This window comes from Hyla sarda, unplaced genomic scaffold (assembly GCF_029499605.1).
Source record: "Hyla sarda isolate aHylSar1 unplaced genomic scaffold, aHylSar1.hap1 scaffold_81, whole genome shotgun sequence".
Taxonomy (NCBI): domain Eukaryota; kingdom Metazoa; phylum Chordata; class Amphibia; order Anura; family Hylidae; genus Hyla; species Hyla sarda.
In genome coordinates this window covers 1-22502 of record NW_026610836.1, presented here as the reverse complement: position 1 = coordinate 22502, position 22502 = coordinate 1, and the positions used below count along the sequence as shown (strand labels likewise).

The following is a 22502-nucleotide window of genomic DNA, read 5'->3' as shown; positions in this document are numbered from 1 at the left end:
TCACATGGGCGGAGGTTTACAGTAAGTATCCGGCTGCAAGTTTGAGCTGCTGCAAATTTTGTGCCGCAGCTCAAACTGCCAGCGAGAAACTACTGTGAACCCCCGCCCGTGTGACTGTACCTTAAAAACACTACACTAACACAAAATAAAATAAAAATTAAAAAACACTACATATACACAGCCCCCCTCCCCAATAAAAATGACAAACGTCTGGTACACCACTGTTTCCAAAACTGAGCCTCCAGCTGTTGCAAAACAACTACTCCCAGTATTACCAGATAGCCACTGACTGTCCAGGCATGCTGGGAGTTTTACAACAGCTGGAGGCACCCTGTTTGGTAATCACTGGTGTAGAATACCCCTATGTCCACCCCTATGCAAGTCCCTAATTTAGGCCTCAAATGCGCATGGCGCTCTCACTTTGGACCCGTGTCGTACTTCAAGGCAACAATTTAGGGTCACATATGGGGTATCGCCGTACTCGGGAGAAATTGTGTTACAAATTTTGGGGGGGTATTTTCTGCTATTACCCTTTTTAAAAATGTAAAATGTTTGGGAAACCAAGCATTTTAGGTAAAAAAAAATTATTTTTTTTACATATGCAAAAGTCGTGAATCACCTGTGGGGAATTAAGGTTCACTTAACCCCTTGTTACGTTCCCCGAGGGGTCTAGTTTCCAAAATGGTATGCCATGTGTTTTTTTTTTGCTGTTCTGGCACCATAGGGGCTTCCTAAAGGTGACATGCCCCCCAAAAACCATTTGTCGCTCCTTCCCTTCTGAGCCCCCAAACACTTTACATAGACATATGAGGTATGTCCTTACTCAAGAGAAATTGGGTTTCAAATACAAGTAAAAATTTTCTCCTTTTACCACTTGTAAAAATTCAAATATTGGGTCTACAAGAAAATGCGAGTGTAAAAAATGTAGATTTTGAATTTTCTCCTTCACTTTGCTGCTATTCCTGTGAAACACCTAAAGGGTTAAAACACTTACTGAATGTCATTTTGAATACTTTGGGGGGTGTAGTTTTTATAATGGGGTCATTTGTGGGGTATTTCTAATATAAAGACCCTTCAAATCCACTTCAAAACTGAACTGGTCCCTGAAAAATAGCGAGTTTGAAAATTTTGTGAAAAATTGGAAAATTGCTGCTGAACTTTGAAGCCTCTGGTGTCTTCCAAAAGTAAAAACTAAAATTTTATGAAGCAAACATAAAGTAGACATATTGTATATGTGAATAAAAAAAAAAATTATTCTGAATATCCATTTTCCTTACAAGCAGAGAGCTTCAAAGTTAGAAAAATGCTAAATTTTCATTTTGTTCATCAAATTTGGGGATTTTTCACCAAGAAAGGATGCAAGTTACCACAAAATTTTTCCACTATGTTAAAGTAGAATATGTCACGAAAAAACAATCTCGGAATCAGAATGATAACTAAAAGCATCAGAGTTATTAATGTTTAAAGTGACAGTGGTCAGATGTGCAAAAAACGCTCCGGTCCTTAAGGTGTAAAATGGCCTGGTCCTTAAGGGGTTAATTCTGGCACGCAAAGTCTGTATAGTGCGGCCGACATATTGGATACCGCATCTGCAAGTTATTAAATAAACTACATAAGATGTTGAGCAATCAGCATATATTTTTAATGTAAAATTTTCACCTGTAGATTTGGAACTAAAATTAAATTGTTTTACCCTTTGGTATCAAGGAGCAACACAAGCATCTCGGATTTCTACATGGAAAAGTACCTGCGCCCATAGAATTCGTACCAGGATAATTAAATCATTTTTGTGTATGATTTTTATATAATTTTTTTTCATACGACTAGGGGCAAGGTGATTCCGCAGGGTTTTAGCTCGCCGGAATGTGATGGCTGTTTTTTTCGGTAATACAGTGATCCCTCAACATAAGGTGGAAATTCGTTCCAAATGGACCATCGTTTGTTGAGGGATCCGTGCAATGTAAAGTATAGGACAGTGGTCTACAATCTGCGGACCTCCAGATGTTGCAGAACTACCACACCCAGCATGCCCGGACAGCCGTTGGCTGTCCGGGCATGCTGGGTGTGGTAGTTTTGCAACATCTGGAGGTCTGCAGGTTGAAGACCACTTTTAGAGGAAGTTGTACTCACCTGTCCCCGCCGCTCCGGACCGTCACCGCTGCCCGGGATGTCACCTCCGCCGCGTCCCCGAGGTGTCCGATTCTCCGGCAAGGCCTCTGCTTCCCCGGCATCCACGCGCTCCGTCGCCGCCATCACGTCACTACGCACGCCGCTCCTATTGGATGACGGGACGGCGTGCGCAGCGACGCGATGACGACGATGGAGAGCGCCAACGATGCAGGGGATCCCGAAGAGGACGCGCCGGAGCCCCGAGGACAGGTAAGTGATCGTCAGCAGAGCACACGGGGCACCGTAAACGGCTATCCGGTGGCAGCTGAAGCAGTCTGCGCTGAGGGATAGGCGTTTATGCGATGGCCCCGACATACAAAAGCATCGTATGTTGATGCCGCCTTCACCATGTGATGTCCTCGGAGAGTGATCATATGCTGAAATGATCGTATGTCGGGGCCATCGTAGGTCGAGGGGTCACTGTATTGATTTTAAAATGGGGTCCGAAAGTAAAATGGGCCAGTGCTTGGACAGGATATTGCGAATATTACCAGTGCAGGAATTAAAATTAGTAATAAAATTAAATGTTCTATCTAAAGTGCCTTCTTTTCTTGAGTTAATATTCCGTTTAGTAACAATTACATTCTTTTGTTGTAGTTTTTTTAACTCTATTAAAAGCAGTCAGAAGTGAGGACGGTTATCCAACAGCCAAAGCCTGGCTGATACTGGGTCATGGAACAGAACAATGATCCCGAACACAACCGTAAATCTACAACAGAATGGCTGAAAAAAAGAAAAGAAGATTTAGTCCTCAACCCAACACAAAGTCTATGGTGGGACCATATGAGAGCCATGTATAAACCAATGGCCACAGACCTCACTGACCTGACACCACCCTGTACGGAAGAGTGCGCCAAAATCCTCCAGAACCATACAAGAGGCATGTATAAACCAATGGCCACAGACGTTACTGACCTGACTGTACGGAAGAGTGTGCCAGAATCCTTCAGAACCATACAAGAGGCATGTATAAACCAATGGCCACAGACCTCACTGACCTGACACCACCCTGTACGGAAGAGCGCGCCAAAATTCTCCAGAACCATACAAGAGGCATGTATAAACCAATGGCCACAGACCTCACCGACCTGATACCACCCTGTACGGAAGAGTGCGCCAAAATCCTCCAGAACCATACAAGAGGCATGTATAAACCAATGGCCACAGACCTCACTGACCTGATACCACACTGTACGGAAGAGTGCTCCAGAATCCTCCAGAACCATACAAGAGCCGTGTATAAACCAATGGCTACAGACCTCACTGACCTGACACCACACTGTATAGGGGAATGCGCCAGAATCCAACAGAACCATACGAGAGCCATGTATAAACCAATGGCTACAGACCTCACTGACCTGACACTACACTGTACAGAAGAATGCGCCAGAATCCAACAGAACCATACGAAAGCCATGTATAAACCAATGACTACAGACCTCACTGACCTGATAACACACTGTACAGAAGAGTGCTCCAGAACCTTACGAGAGCCGTGTATAAACCAATGGCCACAGACCTCACTGACCTGACACCACACTGTACAGAAGAGTGTGCCAAAATCCTCCAGAACCATACAAGAGGCATTTATAAACCAATGGCCACAGACCTTACTGACCTGACACCACCCTGTACGGAAGAGTGTGCCAAAATCCTCCAGAACCATACAAGAGGCATTTATAAACCAATGGCCACAGACCTCACTGACCTGACACCACCCTGTACAGAAGAGCGCGCCAGAATCCTCCAGAACCATATGAGAGCAGTGTATAAACCAATGGCTACAGACCTCACTGACCTGACACCACCTTGTACAGAAGAGTGCGCCAGAATCCTCCAGAACCATACAAGAGGCATTTATAAACCAATGGGCACAGACCTCACTGACCTGACATCACACTGTACGGAAGAGTGCGCCAGAATCCTCCAGAACCATACAAGAGGAATTTATAAACAAATGGCCACTGACCTGACACCACCCTGTACGGAAGAGTGCGCCAGAATCCTCCAGAACCATACAAGAGGCCTGTATAAACCAATGGCTACAGACCTCACTGACCTGATACCACCCTGTACGGAAGAGTGCTCCAGAATCCTCCAGAACCATACAAGAGCCCTGTATAAACCAATGGCTACAGACCTCACTGACCTGATACCACCCTGTACGGAAGAGTGCTCCAGAATCCTCCAGAACCATACAAGAGGCATGTATAAACCAATGGCCACAGACCTCACACCACCCTGTACAGAAGAGTGTGCCAGAATCCTTTGGAACCATACAAGAGGCATGTATAAACCAATGGCCACAGACCTCACTGACCTGACTGTACGGAAGAGTGCTCCAGAATCCTCCAGAACCATACAAGAGGCATGTATAAACCAATGGCCACAGACCTCACACCACCCTGTACAGAAGAGTGTGCCAGAATCCTTTGGAACCATACAAGAGGCATGTATAAACCAATGGCCACAGACCTCACTGACCTGACTGTACGGAAGAGTGTGCCAGAATCCTCCAGAACCATACAAGAGGCATGTATAAACCAATGGCCACAGACCTCACTGACCTGACTGTACGGAAGAATGTGCCAGAATCCTCCAGAACCATACAAGAGGCCTGTATAAACCAATGGCTACAGACCTCACTGATCTGACACAACCCTGTACGGAAGAGTGCTCCAGAATCCTCCAGAACCATATGAGAGCTGTGTATAAACCAATGGCTTCACTGACCTGACACCACACTGTACAGAAGAGCAGGTGTCAGAAAAAAATAAATTCTGTCAAATATCGTGATATTTCATTAGACAATACTAGAATAGATTCAAATTATGTTCAAATCGATCTTTTATAAACTATTTTTAAGTAACATTTACTGTATTTCACCGTCTTACTTTTGTATAACAAACTCCTGACCACTAGTTGGCAGCAAACCGCGCAAGAGCCTGTTATTTACCAGCTCTGTCCCACCCGCAGCAGAGGAACGAGCTCCCGTGAGAGTCGCCCTGTGTATGGCCTCCCGCCTGTTTGCTCTGTAGTCTCGCGGTAGCTGCTGCAGAGTGAACACTGCTTCATACATGGCTGGTAATGAGAAAGATTCGGGAGGCTCCAGGGATTTACAAAGCGGACATTTGGACTCATTTTGCCTTCTATAATAAACAAGGAAGTAAGGACTATGACAAGAGCCACACTATTCACACCAAAAAAAAAAATCTTTGAGACAGAATCTTTGAGACAGAATCGTATGGTGATACATATATCGCCAGATTCTTGCCAATTCCCATCCCTACGGAAGAGTGCTCCAGAATCACGAGAGCCGTGTATAAACCAATGGGCACAAACCTCACTGACCTGATACCACACTGTACAGAAGAGTGCTCCAGAATCCTCCAGAACACTGAGCACACACACCCCCCATATTCACCTATATGACTCCCATCATACACTGAGCACACACCTCCCATATTCACCTATGACTCCCATCATACACTGAGCACACACCTCCCATATTCACCTATATGACTCCCATCATACACTGAGCACACACCTCCCATATTCACCTATATGACTCCCATCATACACTGAGCACACACACCCCATATTCACCTATATGACTCCCATCATACACTGAGCACACACCTCCCATATTCACCTATATGACTCCCATCATACACTGAGCACACACACCCCATATTCACCTATATGACTCCCATCATACACTGAGCACACACCTCCCATATTCACCCATATGACTCCCATCATACACTGAGCACACACACCCCATATTCACCTATATGACTCCCATCATACACTGAGCACACACCCCCCATATTCACCTATATGACTCCCATCATACACTGAGCACACACCCCCCATATTCACCTATATGACTCCCATCATACACTGAGCACACACCTCCCATATTCACCTATGACTCCCATCATACACTGAGCACACACCTCCCATATTCACCTATATGACTCTCAACATACACTGAGCACACACCTCCCATATTCACCTATATGACTCCCATCATACACTGAGCACACCCCCCCATATTCACCTATATGACTCCCATCATACACTGAGCACACACCTCCCATATTCACCTATATGACTCCCATCATACACTGAGCACACACACCCCATATTCACCTATATGACTCCCATCATACACTGAGCACACACCTCCCATATTCACCTATATGACTCCCATCATACACTGAGCACACACACCCCATATTCACCTATATGACTCCCATCATACACTGAGCACACACCTCCCATATTCACCTATATGACTCCCATCATACACTGAGCACACACCCCCCATATTCACCTATATGACTCCCATCATACACTGAGCACACACCTCCCATATTCACCTATGACTCCCATCATACACTGAGCACACACCTCCCATATTCACCTATATGACTCCCATCATACACTGAGCACACACCTCCCATATTCACCTATATGACTCCCATCATACACTGAGCACACACCCCCCATATTCACCTATATGACTCCCATCATACACTGAGCACACCCCTCCCATATTCACCTATATGACTCCCATCATACACTGAGCACACACCTCCCATATTCACCTATGACTCCCATCATACACTGAGCACACCCCCCCATATTCACCTATATGACTCCCATCATACACTGAGCACACACCCCCCATATTCACCTATATGACTCCCATCATACACTGAGCACACACCTCCCATATTCACCTATATGACTCCCATCATACACTGAGCACACACCTCCCATATTCACCTATATGACTCCCATCATACACTGAGCACACACCTCCCATATTCACCTATATGACTCCCATCATACACTGAGCACACACCTCCCATATTCACCTATATGACTCCCATCATACACTGAGCACACACCTCCCATATTCACCTATGACTCCCATCATACACTGAGCACACACCTCCCATATTCACCTATATGACTCTCAACATACACTGAGCACACACCTCCCATATTCACCTATATGACTCCCATCATACACTGAGCACACACCTCCCATATTCACCTATATGACTCCCATCATACACTGAGCACACACCTCCCATATTCACCTATATGACTCCCATCATACACTGAGCACACACCCCCCATATTCACCTATATGACTCCCATCATACACTGAGCACACCCCCCCATATTCACCTATATGACTCCCATCATACACTGAGCACACACCTCCCATATTCACCTATATGACTCCCATCATACACTGAGCACACACCTCCTATATTCACCTATGACTCCCATCATACACTGAGCACACACCTCCCATATTCACCTATATGACTCTCAACATACACTGAGCACACACCTCCCATATTCACCTATATGACTCCCATCATACACTGAGCACACACCTCCCATATTAACCTATATGACTCCCATCATACACTGAGCACACACCTCCCATATTCACCTATATGACTCCCATCATACACTGAGCACACACCCCCCCATATTCACCTATATGACTCCCATCATACACTGAGCACACACCTCCCATATTCACCTATATGACTCCCATCATACACTGAGCACACACCCCCCCATATTCACCTATATGACTCCCATCATACACTGAGCACACACCTCCCATATTCACCTATATGACTCCCATCATACACTGAGCACACACCTCCCATATTCACCTATATGACTCCCATCATACACTGAGCACACACCCCCCATATTCACCTATATGACTCCCATCATACACTGAGCACACACCCCATATTCACCTATATGACTCCCAACATACACTGAGCACACACCTCCCATATTCACCTATATGACTCCCATCATACACTGAGCACACACACCCCCATATTCACCTATATGACTCCCATCATACACTGAGCACACACCTCCCATATTCACCTATATGACTCCCATCATACACTGAGCACACACCCCCCATATTCACCTATATGACTCCCATCATACACTGAGCACACCCCCCCATATTCACCTATATGACTCCCATCATACACTGAGCACACACCTCCCATATTCACCTATATGACTCCCATCATACACTGAGCACACACCTCCCATATTCACCTATGACTCCCATCATACACTGAGCACACACCTCCCATATTCACCTATATGACTCCCATCATACACTGAGCACACACACCCCCATATTCACCTATATGACTCCCATCATACACTGAGCACACACCTCCCATATTCACCTATATGACTCCCATCATACACTGAGCACACACCTCCCATATTCACCTATATGACTCCCATCATACACTGAGCACACACCTCCCATATTCACCTATATGACTCCCATCATACATTGAGCACACATCTCCATATTCACCTATATGACTCCCATCATACACTGAGCACACACCTCCCATATTCACCTATATGACTCTCAACATACACTGAGCACACACCTCCCATATTCACCTATATGACTCCCATCATACACTGAGCACACACCTCCCATATTCACCTATATGACTCCCATCATACACTGAGCACACACCTCCCATATTCACCTATATGACTCCCATCATACACTGAGCACACACCTCCCATATTCACCTATATGACTCCATCATACACTGAGCACACACCCCCCCATATTCACCTATATGACTCCCATCATACACTGAGCACACACCTCCCATATTCACCTATATGACTCCCATCATACACTGAGCACACACCCCCCCATATTCACCTATATGACTCCCATCATACACTGAGCACACACCTCCCATATTCACCTATATGACTCCCATCATACACTGAGCACACACCTCCCATATTCACCTATATGACTCCCATCATACACTGAGCACACACCCCCCATATTCACCTATATGACTCCCATCATACACTGAGCACACACCCCATATTCACCTATATGACTCCCAACATACACTGAGCACACACCTCCCATATTCACCTATATGACTCCCATCATACACGGAGCACACACACCTCCCATATTCACCTATATGACTCCCATCATACACGGAGCACACACACCTCCCATATTCACCTATATGACTCCCATCATACACTGAGCACACACCTCCCATATTCACCTATATGACTCCCATCATACACTGAGCACACACCTCCCATATTCACCTATATGACTCCCATCATACACTGAGCACACATCTCCCATATTCACCTATATGACTCCCATCATACACTGAGCACACACCTCCCATATTCACCTATATGACTCCCATCATACACTGAGCACACACCTCCCATATTCACCTATATGACTCCCATCATACACTGAGCACACACCTCCCATATTCACCTATATGACTCCCATCATACACTGAGCACACACCTCCCATATTCACCTATATGACTCCCATCATACACTGAGCACACACCCCCCATATTCACCTATATGACTCCCATCATACACTGAGCACACACCCCATATTCACCTATATGACTCCCATCATACACTGAGCACACACCTCCCATATTCACCTATATGACTCCCATCATAAACTGAGCACACACCTCCCATATTCACCTATATGACTCCCATCATACACTGAGCACACACCCCATATTCACCTATATGACTCCCATCATACACTGAGCACACACCTCCCATATTCACCTATATGACTCCCATCATACACTGAGCACACACACCCCATATTCACCTATATGACTCCCATCATACACTGAGCACACACCTCCCATATTCACCTATATGACTCCCAACATACACTGAGCACACACCTCCCATATTCACCTATATGACTCCCATCATACACTGAGCACACCCCTCCCATATTCACCTATATGACTCCCAACATACACTGAGCACACACCTCCCATATTCACCTATATGACTCCCATCATACATCATACACTGAGCACACACCTCCCATATTCACCTATATGACTCCCATCATACACTGAGCACACCCTCCCATATTCACCTATATGACTCCCATCATACACTGAACACACACCCTCCCATATTCACCTATATGACTCCCATCATACACTGAGCACACACCTCCCATATTCACCTATATGACTCCCATCATACACTGAGCACACACCTCCCATATTCACCTATATGACTCCCATCATACACTGAGCACACACCTCCCATATTCACCTATATGACTCCCATCATACACTGAGCACACACCTCCCATATTCACCTATATGACTCCCATCATACACTGAGCACACACCTCCCATATTCACCTATATGACTCCCATCATACACTGAGCACACACCTCCCATATTCACCTATATGACTCCCATCATACACTGAGCACACACCTCCCATATTCACCTATATGACTCCCATCATACACTGAGCACACACCTCCCATATTCACCTATATGACTCCCATCATACACTGAGCACACACCTCCCATATTCACCTATATGACTCCCATCATACACTGAGCACACACCCCCATATTCACCTATATGACTCCCATCATACACTGAGCACACACCCCCCATATTCACCTATATGACTCCCATCATACACTGAGCACACACCTCCCATATTCACCTATATGACTCCCATCATACACTGAGCACACACCTCCCATATTCACCTATATGACTCCCATCATACACTGAGCACACACCTCCCATATTCACCTATATGACTCCCATCATACACTGAGCACACACCTCCCATATTCACCTATATGACTCCCATCATACACTGAGCACACACCTCCCATATTCACCTATATGACTCCCATCATACACTGAGCACACACACTCCCATATTCACCTATATGACTCCCATCATACACTGAGCACACACCTCCCATATTCACCTATATGACTCCCATCATACACTGAGCACACACCTCCCATATTCACCTATATGACTCCCATCATACACTGAGCACACACCCCCCATATTCACCTATATGACTCCCATCATACACTGAGCACACCCCCCCATATTCACCTATATGACTCCCATCATACACTGAGCACACACCTCCCATATTCACCTATATGACTCCCATCATACACTGAGCACACACCTCCCATATTCACCTATATGACTCCCATCATACACTGAGCACACACCTCCCATATTCACCTATATGACTCCCATCATACACTGAGCACACATCTCCCATATTCACCTATATGACTCCCATCATACACTGAGCACACACCCATATTCACCTATATGACTCCCAACATACACTGAGCACACACCTCCCATATTCACCTATATGACTCCCATCATACACTGAGCACACACCTCCCATATTCACCTATATGACTCCCATCATACACTGAGCACACACCCCCAATATTCACCTATATGACTCCCATCATACACTGAGCACACACCTCCCATATTCACCTATATGACTCCCATCATACACTGAGCACACACTTCCCATATTCACCTATATGACTCCCATCATACACTGAGCACACACACCCCCATATTCACCTATATGACTCCCATCATACACTGAGCACACACCTCCCATATTCACCTATATGACTCCCATCATACACTGAGCACACACACCCCATATTCACCTATATGACTCCCATCATACACTGAGCACACACCTCCCATATTCACCTATATGACTCCCATCATACACTGAGCACACACCTCCCATATTCACCTATATGACTCCCATCATACACTGAGCACACACACCCCATATTCACCTATATGACTCCCATCATACACTGAGCACACACCTCCCATATTCACCTATATGACTCCCAACATACACTGAGCACACACCTCCCATATTCACCTATATGACTCCCATCATACACTGAGCACACACCTCCCATATTCACCTATATGACTCCCATCATACACTGAGCACACACCTCCCATATTCACCTATATGACTCCCATCATACACTGAGCACACACCTCCCATATTCACCTATATGACTCCCATCATACACTGAGCACACACCCTCCCATATTCACCTATATGACTCCCATCATACACTGAGCACACACCTCCCATATTCACCTATATGACTCCCATCATACACTGAGCACACACCTCCCATATTCACCTATATGACTCCCATCATACACTGAGCACACACACCCCATATTCACCTATATGACTCCCATCATACACTGAGCACACACCTCCCATATTCACCTATATGACTCCCATCATACACTGAGCACACATCTCCCATATTCACCTATATGACTCCCATCATACACTGAGCACACACCTCCCATATTCACCTATATGACTCCCATCATACACTGAGCACACACCCCCATATTCACCTATATGACTCCCATCATACACTGAGCACACACCCCCATATTCACCTATATGACTCCCATCATACACTGAGCACACACCCCCATATTCACCTATATGACTCCCATCATACACTGAGCACACACCTCCCATATTCACCTATATGACTCCCATCATACACTGAGCACACACCTCCCATATTCACCTATATGACTCCCATCATACACTGAGCCCACACCTCCCATATTCACCTATATGACTCCCATCATACACTGAGCACACCCCTCCCATATTCACCTATATGACTCCCATCATACACTGAGCACACACACCCCATATTCACCTATATGACTCCCATCATACACTGAGCACACACCTCCCATATTCACCTATATGACTCCCATCATACACTGAGCACACACCTCCCCTATTCACCTATATGACTCCCATCATACACTGAGCACACACCTCCCATATTCACCTATATGACTCCCATCATACACTGAGCACACACCTCCCATATTCACCTATATGACTCCCATCATACACTGAGCACACACACCCCATATTCACCTATATGACTCCCATCATACACTGAGCACACCCCCCCCCCATATTCACCTATATGACTCCCATCATACACTGAGCACACACCCCCCATATTCACCTATATGACTCCCATCATACACTGAGCACACACACCTCCCATATTCACCTATATGACTCCCATCATACACTGAGCACACACCTCCCATATTCACCTATATGACTCCCATCATACACTGAGCACACACCTCCCATATTCACCTATATGACTCCCATCATACACTGAGCACACACCTCCCATATTCACCTATATGACTCCCATCATACACTGAGCACACACCTCCCATATTCACCTATATGACTCCCATCATACACTGAGCACACACCTCCCATATTCACCTATATGACTCCCATCATACACTGAGCACACACCTCCCATATTCACCTATATGACTCCCATCATACACTGAGCACACACCTCCCATATTCACCTATATGACTCCCATCATACACTGAGCACACACACCCCATATTCACCTATATGACTCCCATCATACACGGAGCACACACACCCCCATATTCACCTATATGACTCCCATCATACACTGAGCACACACCTCTCATATTCACCTATATGACTCCCATCATACACTGAGCACACACCTCTCATATTCACCTATATGACTCCCATCATACACTGAGCACACACACCCCATATTCACCTATATGACTCCCATCATACACTGAGCACACACCTCCCATATTCACCTATATGACTCCCATCATACACTGAGCACACACCCCCATATTCACCTATATGACTCCCATCATACACTGAGCACACACCCCCATATTCACCTATATGACTCCCATCATACACTGAGCACACACCTCTCATATTCACCTATATGACTCCCATCATACACTGAGCACACACCTCCCATATTCACCTATATGACTCCCATCATACACTGAGCACACACACCCCATATTCACCTATATGACTCCCATCATACACGGAGCACACACACCTCCCATATTCACCTATATGACTCCCATCATACACTGAGCACACACCCCCATATTCACCTATATGACTCCCATCATACACTGAGCACACACCTCCCATATTCACCTATATGACTCCCATCATACACTGAGCACACACCCCCATATTCACCTATATGACTCCTATCATACACTGAGCACACACACCCCATATTCACCTATATGACTCCCATCATACACTGAGCACACACCTCCCATATTCACCTATATGACTCCCATCATACACTGAGCACACACCCCCCATATTCACCTATATGACTCCCATCATACACTGAGCACACACCCCCCATATTCACCTATATGACTCCCATCATACACTGAGCACACACCTCCCATATTCACCTATATGACTCCCATCATACACTGAGCACACACCTCCCATATTCACCTATATGACTCCCATCATACACTGAGCACACACCTCCCATATTCACCTATATGACTCCCATCATACACTGAGCACACACCTCCCATATTCACCTATATGACTCCCATCATACACTGAGCACACACCTCCCATATTCACCTATATGACTCCCATCATACACTGAGCACACACCTCCCATATTCACCTATATGACTCCCATCATACACTGAGCACACACCTCCCATATTCACCTATATGACTCCCATCATACACTGAGCACACACCTCCCATATTCACCTATATGACTCCCATCATACACTGAGCACACCCCCCCCCATATTCACCTATATGACTCCCATCATACACTGAGCACACACCCCCCATATTCACCTATATGACTCCCATCATACACTGAGCACACACCCCCCCATATTCACCTATATGACTCCCATCATACACTGAGCACACACCCCCATATTCACCTATATGACTCCCATCATACACTGAGCACACACCCCCATATTCACCTATATGACTCCCATCATACACTGAGCACACACCTCCCATATTCACCTATATGACTCCCATCATACACTGAGCACACATCTCCCATATTCACCTATATGACTCCCATCATACACTGAGCACACACCTCCCATATTCACCTATATGACTCCCATCATACACTGAGCACACACCCCCCATATTCACCTATATGACTCCCATCATACAGAGCACACACCTCCCATATTCACCTATATGACTCCCATCATACACTGAGCACACACACCCCATATTCACCTATATGACTCCCATCATACACTGAGCACACACACCCCATATTCACCTATATGACTCCCATCATACATTGAGCACACATCTCCCATATTCACCTATATGACTCCATCATACATTGAGCACACACCTCCCATATTCACCTATATGACTCCCATCATACACTGAGCACACACCTCCCATATTCACCTATATGACTCCCATCATACACTGAGCACACACCCCCCATATTCACCTATATGACTCCCATCATACACTGAGCACACACCTCCCATATTCACCTATATGACTCCCATCATACACTGAGCACACACCCCCATATTCACCTATATGACTCCCATCATACACTGAGCACACACCTCCCATATTCACCTATATGACTCCCATCGTCTCCATCTCCACGTAAGTTACTCGAGCAGCCTGGTAGGAGCCAAAGTCCAGAGAGGAGAGCGATGTGTAGGGGTCAGAGTCCGGAGCCGCCGTGTGAGGAGACACCGGGGGCACTGCGCAGTGCGCACACTTATCCTCATATACACAGTTAACGTTTACACTAATTTTTAAGCTATGGAGAAAAAAAAATACAGAGAAAAAAAAAAACCTCTTAGCTTCTATTTCAGACCTCACTGGTTTCTTTATGCGGTAATAACGCTTTTACTGATCCAAGCCATTCAGAGATCGCTTTTGTGGTTGATACATTTAACTGTTTTTTGTGAAAAACAAACCTTTTAAAAAAATAAAAACTTTGAATTTTACCTTTTTATGACATTTATATTATTAGGAGCATTTTTTAAAATTTTTAAAGAAATTTCAAAGTCAGATTTTTTTAGGCAGGGGGGGTGGCAGTTGTTTGACTGGCTTTTTCTATATGAAATACTGAAAATTTCTAATGAAACAATTGCAAAACCTATTGGTTACACATGCTTTACAACATATCAAAAGTTTTTGTATCTGACAGTGCCCATTTAAGGGTGTAGAAACAAGCCTCCTCTAAAAGACTCCATATTGGGAACCAAACCCCTCCAATGAATTTATATGGGGATACAGTGGACCTTTCACCTCTGGATATTTCATACAATTCATTCTAAATATGAAAAGATGACAAACTTAAAATAATATGTAGTTGCAGCTTAAGTTCTCACATCTTCACAAAGAACATGGGGGATAATAGCCCCCCACACTTTATACGCGGCGGTTTCCCAGACGTGACATGTTATATGCTGGTTGGGAAGACCACAGGGCCCAGGAGAGACACAGCAAAGACACCTTCTTAGGGACTCTTCAGAGTCACTAGAGGCTGTAGAGGGCGAGAGGAGAAGGTGGGGTCATTATCACCACTAGAGGATGTAGGGGATGACAGGAGAAGGTTGGTATCATCACTCCTAGAGGACGTAGAGCATAAGGTGGGGATCATTACCCCTAGTGGACGTAGAGGAGGACAGGAGAAGGTGGGATCATCATCACCACTAGATGACAGAGGATGAGAGGAGAAGGTGGGATTATCATCACCACTAGAGGACGTAGAGGATGAGAGGAGAAGGTGGGATCATCACCACTAGAGGACGTAGAGGATGAGAGGAGAAGGTGGGATCATCACCACTAGAGGACGTAGAGGATGAGAGGAGAAGGTGGGATCATCACCACTAGAGGACGTAGAGGATGAGAGGAGAAGGTGGTAATCATCACCCCTTGGTGACGTAGATGATGAGAGGAGAAGGTGGGCTCATCATCACCACTAGAGGAGGACAGGAGAAGGTGGGGATCATCATCATCACTAGAGGACGTAAAGGAGAACAGGAGAAGGTGGGGATCATCACCACCACTAGAGGAAGTAGAGGACTGGAGAAGGTGGGATCATCATCAGCACTAGAGGACGTAGAGGAGGACAGGAGAAGGTGGGGATCAACATCAACACTAGAGGACGTAGAGGATGAGGGGAGAAGGTGGGGGATCATCACCACTAGAGGACGTAGAGGAGGACAGGAGAAGGTGGGGATCATCACCACTAGAGGACGTAGAGGACAGGAAAAGGTGGGGATCATCACCACTAGAGGACGTAGAGGAGGACAGGAGAAGGTGGGGATCATCACCCCTAGAGGACGCAGAGGATGAGAGGAGAAGGTGGGATCATCACCACTAGAGGACGTAGAGGATGAGGGGAGAAGGTGGGGATCATCACCACTAGAGGACGTAGAGGAGGACAGGAGGTGGGGATCATCACCCCTAGAGGACGCAGAGGATGAGAGGAGAAGGTGGGCTCATCACCACTAGAGGACGTAGAGGAGGACAGGAGAAGGTGGGGATCAACATCAACACTAGAGGACGTAGAGGATGAGAGGGGAAGGTGGGCTCATCATCACCACTAGAGGACGTAGAGGAGGACAGGAGAAGGTGGGGATCAACATCAACACTAGAGGACGTAGAGGATGAGGGGAGAAGGTGGGGATCATCACCACTAGAGGACATAGGAGGAGGACAGGAGAAGGTGGGGATCATCATCATCATCATCACTAGAGGACGTAGAGGAGGACAGGAGAAGGTGGGGATCAACATCAACACTAGAGGACGTAGAGGATGAGGGGAGAAGGTGGGGATCATCACCACTAGAGGACATAGGAGGAGGACAGGAGAAGGTGGGGATCATCATCATCATCATCACTAGAGGACGTAGAGGAGGACAGGAGAAGGTGGGGATCAACATTAACACTAGAGGACGTAGAGGATGAGAGGAGAATGTGTGATCACAGGGAGGGTGACCATGGGGTGGGTGATCACAGGGTGGGCGAGGGACCATGATTTACATCCAGTCACAAAGGCTGCGACTGACCAATCACTGCGATAATGTGGTGGGACCGTTCTGACTGATCCCATGGAATGTTAGAATTCTTTGCCATGAGGTGTCATGTTGAACTTCCAGTGACCAGTATTAGAAAGTGTGAGAGCGATAACACCAAATTTAGGACACCTGCTCCCCATTCACACCTGAGACCTTGTAACACTATCTAGTGACAGCGGGGAGGGAAGATGGCTAACTGGGCCCAATGTGTCCTCACTTTTGTTGCCAAGGTTTAGACATTAATGATTGTGTTGTTATTTTGAGGGGACACATTAACCCCTGTTATACCGGCCATGCACTCATTACTTCAGTGTTATTACATGAAAAGATTTACTGAATTGTGTTACACTGACAGATCTCCTGTGGCCAGGCCTCCATACATGGCAGAACACAAGGGGTCAAAATATATAAAATGTAACAAGCTTTATATTGAGGTGTAAAGACAAAATATATAAAATGTAACAAGCTTTATATTGAGGTGTAAAGACAAAATATATAAAATGTAACAAGCTTTATATTGAGGTGTAAAGACAAAATATATAAAATGTAACAAGCTTTATATTGAGGTGTAAAGACAAAATATATCAAATGTAACAAGCTTTATATTGAGGTGTAAAGACAAAATATATAAAATGTAACAAGCTTTATATTGAGGTGTAAAGACGAAATATATAAAATGTAACAAGCTTTATATTGAGGTGTAAAGACAAAATATATAAAATGTAACAAGCTTTATATTGAGGTGTAAAGACGAAATATATAAAATGTAACAAGCTTTATATTGAGGTGTAAAGACGAAATATATAAAATGTAACAAGCTTTATATTGAGGTGTAAAGACAAAATATATCAAATGTCATTCTCATCATCACTGATCTACTGTGATCATAAAGGATAATTGTGCAGGGGTTGTAGTATCTCCTCAGCATGATGGGAGTATTCTGGAGAACTGGGGTGTCACAACTACCACCTATAGCCTGAGGGGCAGAACGTCCACCTTATTTCTGGTGTAAGATAAAAAAGGATCTAAAGGCAGAACATCGCTCCTTACCGTACAGCCGGATGCTCCACAGTGCGAAAGAGAAGCCAGAGCTCACCTAGGAGACAAAACAGAACCCGGTATAGTGGAGATCCTGGACCCTGAGACCACCCTACATGAGACCTAGATCCCCCGAGACCATCCAACATCAGATCTAGACCATCCAACATTAGACCCCCCCCCGAGACCATCCAACATCAGACCTAGATCCCCCCCCCCCCGAGACCATCCAACATCAGATCTAGACCATCCAACATTAGACCCCCCCCCTGAGACCATCCAACAATAGACCCCCCCGAGACCATCCAACATCAGATCTAGACCATCCAACATTAGACCCCCCCCCCTGAGACCATCCAACAATAGACCCCCCCCGAGACCATCCAACATCAGATCTAGACCATCCAACATTAGACCCCCCCCCCCCTGAGGCCATCCAACATCAGATCTAGACCATCCAACATTAGACCCCCCCCCCTGAGACCATCCAACATCAGATCTAGACCATCCAACATTAGACCCCCCCCCTCCCCCCCCGAGACCATCCAACATCAGATCTAGATCCCCCCGAGACCATCCAACATCAGATCTAGACCATCCAACATCAGACCTAGATCCCCCCGAGACCATCCAACATCAGATCTAGACCATCCAACATCAGATCTAGACCATCCAACATCAGACCTAGATCCCCCCCGAGACCATCCAACATCAGATCTAGACCATCCAACATTAGACCCCCCCCGAGACCATCCAACATCAGACCTAGATCCCCCCGAGACCATCCAACATCAGATCTAGACCATCCAACATTAGACCCCCCCCCCCGAGACCATCCAACATCAGATCTAGACCATCCAACATTAGACCCCCCCCCCCGAGACCATCCAACATCAGACCTAGATCCCCCCCGAGACCATCCAACATCAGATCTAGACCATCCAACATTAGACCCCCCCCGAGACCATCCAACATCAGACCTAGATCCCCCCCGAGACCATCCAACATCAGATCTAGACCATCCAACATTAGACCCCCCCCGAGACCATCCAACATCAGATCTAGACCATCCAACATTAGACCCCCCCCCCCCGAGACCATCCAACATCAGATCTAGACCATCCAACATTAGACCCCCCCCCCCCCCGAGACCATCCAACATCAGATCTAGACCATCCAACATTAGACCCCCCCCCCCGAGACCATCCAACATCAGATCTAGACCATCCAACATTAGACCGCCCCGAGACCATCCAACATCAGACCTAGATCCCCCCCCCCGAGACCATCCAACATCAGACCTAGATCCCCCCCGAGACCATCCAACATCAGATCTAGACCATCCAACATTAGACCCGCCCCCGAGACCATCCAACATCAGACCTAGATCCCCCCGAGACCATCCAACATCAGATCTAGACCATCCAACATTAGACCCCCCCCCCCCCCGAGACCATCCAACATCAGACCTAGATCCCCCCCGAGACCATCCAACATCAGATCTAGACCATCCAACATTAGACCCCCCCCCCCGAGACCATCCAACATCAGATCTAGACCATCCAACATTAGACCCCCCCCCCCCCCCCGAGACCATCCAACATCAGACCTAGACACAACCCAACCCCCCGCCCCCCCCCCAAACAACTGAGGCGCCACCCGTCTCCCCCCCCCCAAGCAACTGAGGCGCCACCCGTCTCCCCCCCCCCAGCAACTGAGGCGCCACCCGTCTCCCCCCCCCCAAGCAACTGAGGCGCCACCCGTCTCCCCCCCCCCCCCAAGCAACTGAGGCGCCACCCGTCACCCCCCCCCCCCCCAAGCAACTGAGGCGCCCCCCCCCCCCCAAGCAACTGAGGTGCCCACCCCCCCAAGCAACTGAGGAGCCACCCCCCCCCAAGCAACTGAGGCGCCACCCCCCCCCAGCAACTGAGACGCCACCCCCCCCCCAGCAACTGAGGCGCCACCCCCCCCCCCCCAAGCAACTGAGGCGCCACCCCCCCCCCCCAAGCAACTGAGGCACCCCCCCCCCCAAGCAACTGAGGCGCACCCCCCCCCCAAGCAACTGAGGCGCCACCCCCCCCCCCAAGCAACTGAGGCGCCACCCCCCCCCAAGCAACTGAGGCGCCACCCCCCCCCCCCAAGCAACTAAGGCGCCGCGCCACCCCCCCCCCCCAAGCAACTGAGGCGCCGCGCCACCCCCCCCCCCAAGCAACTGAGGCGCCGCGCCACCCCCCCCCCCCCCAAGCAACTGAGGCGCCGCGCCACCCCCCCCCCCCCCAAGCAACTGAGGCGCCGCGCCACCCCCCCCCCCCCCAAGCAACTGAGGCGCCGCGCCGCCCCCCCCCCCCCAAGCAACTGAGGCGCCGCGCCGCCCCCCCCCAAGCAACTGAGGCGCCGCGCCGCCCCCCCCCCCCCCAGCAACTGAGGCGCCGCGCCGCCCCCCCCCCCCAAGCAACTGAGGCGCCGCGCCGCCCCCCCCCCCCCAAGCAACTGAGGCGCCGCGCCACCCCCCCCCCCCCCCCCAAGCAACTGAGGCGCCACCCCCCCCAAGCAACTGAGGCGCCACCCGTCTCCCCCCCCCAAGCAACTGAGGCGCCACCCGTCTCCCCCCCCCAAGCAACTGAGGCGCCACCCGTCTCCCCCCCCAAGCAACTGAGGCGCCACCCGTCTCCCCCCCCCAAGCAACTGAGGCGCCACCCGTCTCCCCCCCCAAGCAACTGAGGCGCCACCCGTCTCCCCCCCCCAAGCAACTGAGGCGCCACCCGTCTCCCCCCCCCAAGCAACTGAGGCGCCGCGCCTCCCCCCCCCAAGCAACTGAGGCGCCGCGCCTCCCCCCCCCAAGCAACTGAGGCGCCGCGCCTCCCCCCCCCCAAGCAACTGAGGCGCCGCGCCTCCCCCCCCCAAGCAACTGAGGCGCCGCGCCACCCCCCCCAAGCAACTGAGGCGCCGCGCCACCCCCCCAAGCAACTGAGGCGCCGCGCCACCCCCCCAAGCAACTGAGGCGCCGCGCCACCCCCCCCAAGCAACTGAGGCGCCGCGCCACCCCCCCAAGCAACTGAGGCGCCGCGCCACCCCCCCAAGCAACTGAGGCGCCGCGCCACCCCCCCAAGCAACTGAGGCGCCGCGCCACCCCCCCAAGCAACTGAGGCGCCGCGCCACCCCCCCCAAGCAACTGAGGCGCCGCGCCACCCCCCCAAGCAACTGAGGCGCCGCGCCACCCCCCCAAGCAACTGAGGCGCCGCGCCACCCCCCCAAGCAACTGAGGCGCCGCGCCACCCCCCCAAGCAACTGAGGCGCCGCGCCACCCCCCCAAGCAACTGAGGCGCCGCGCCACCCCCCCCAAGCAACTGAGG

At 48.4% G+C, this 22502-nt stretch overlaps 2 protein-coding genes across 2 annotated transcripts in view; one reads left to right on the top strand and one right to left on the bottom strand.

The window, feature by feature from the left end:
- The window catches only part of LOC130347136 (uncharacterized), a 47636-nt gene extending 42023 nt beyond the window's left edge, over window positions 1-5613 (top strand). The window contains exon 3 of the mRNA XM_056554622.1: window positions 2767-5613. Within this exon, the coding sequence (XP_056410597.1) occupies window positions 3677-4657 (981 nt within the window). The 5' untranslated portion in view covers window positions 2767-3676 and the 3' untranslated portion in view covers window positions 4658-5613. The remainder of the gene's footprint in view (window positions 1-2766) is intronic.
- Window positions 1-19254, bottom strand: part of TJAP1 (tight junction associated protein 1) — a 69046-nt gene extending 49792 nt beyond the window's left edge. The window contains exon 1 of the mRNA XM_056554620.1: window positions 19162-19254. The gene's annotated coding sequence lies outside the window, so the exon portion shown is untranslated. The remainder of the gene's footprint in view (window positions 1-19161) is intronic.
- Between the last annotated feature and the right edge of the window lie 3248 nt (window positions 19255-22502).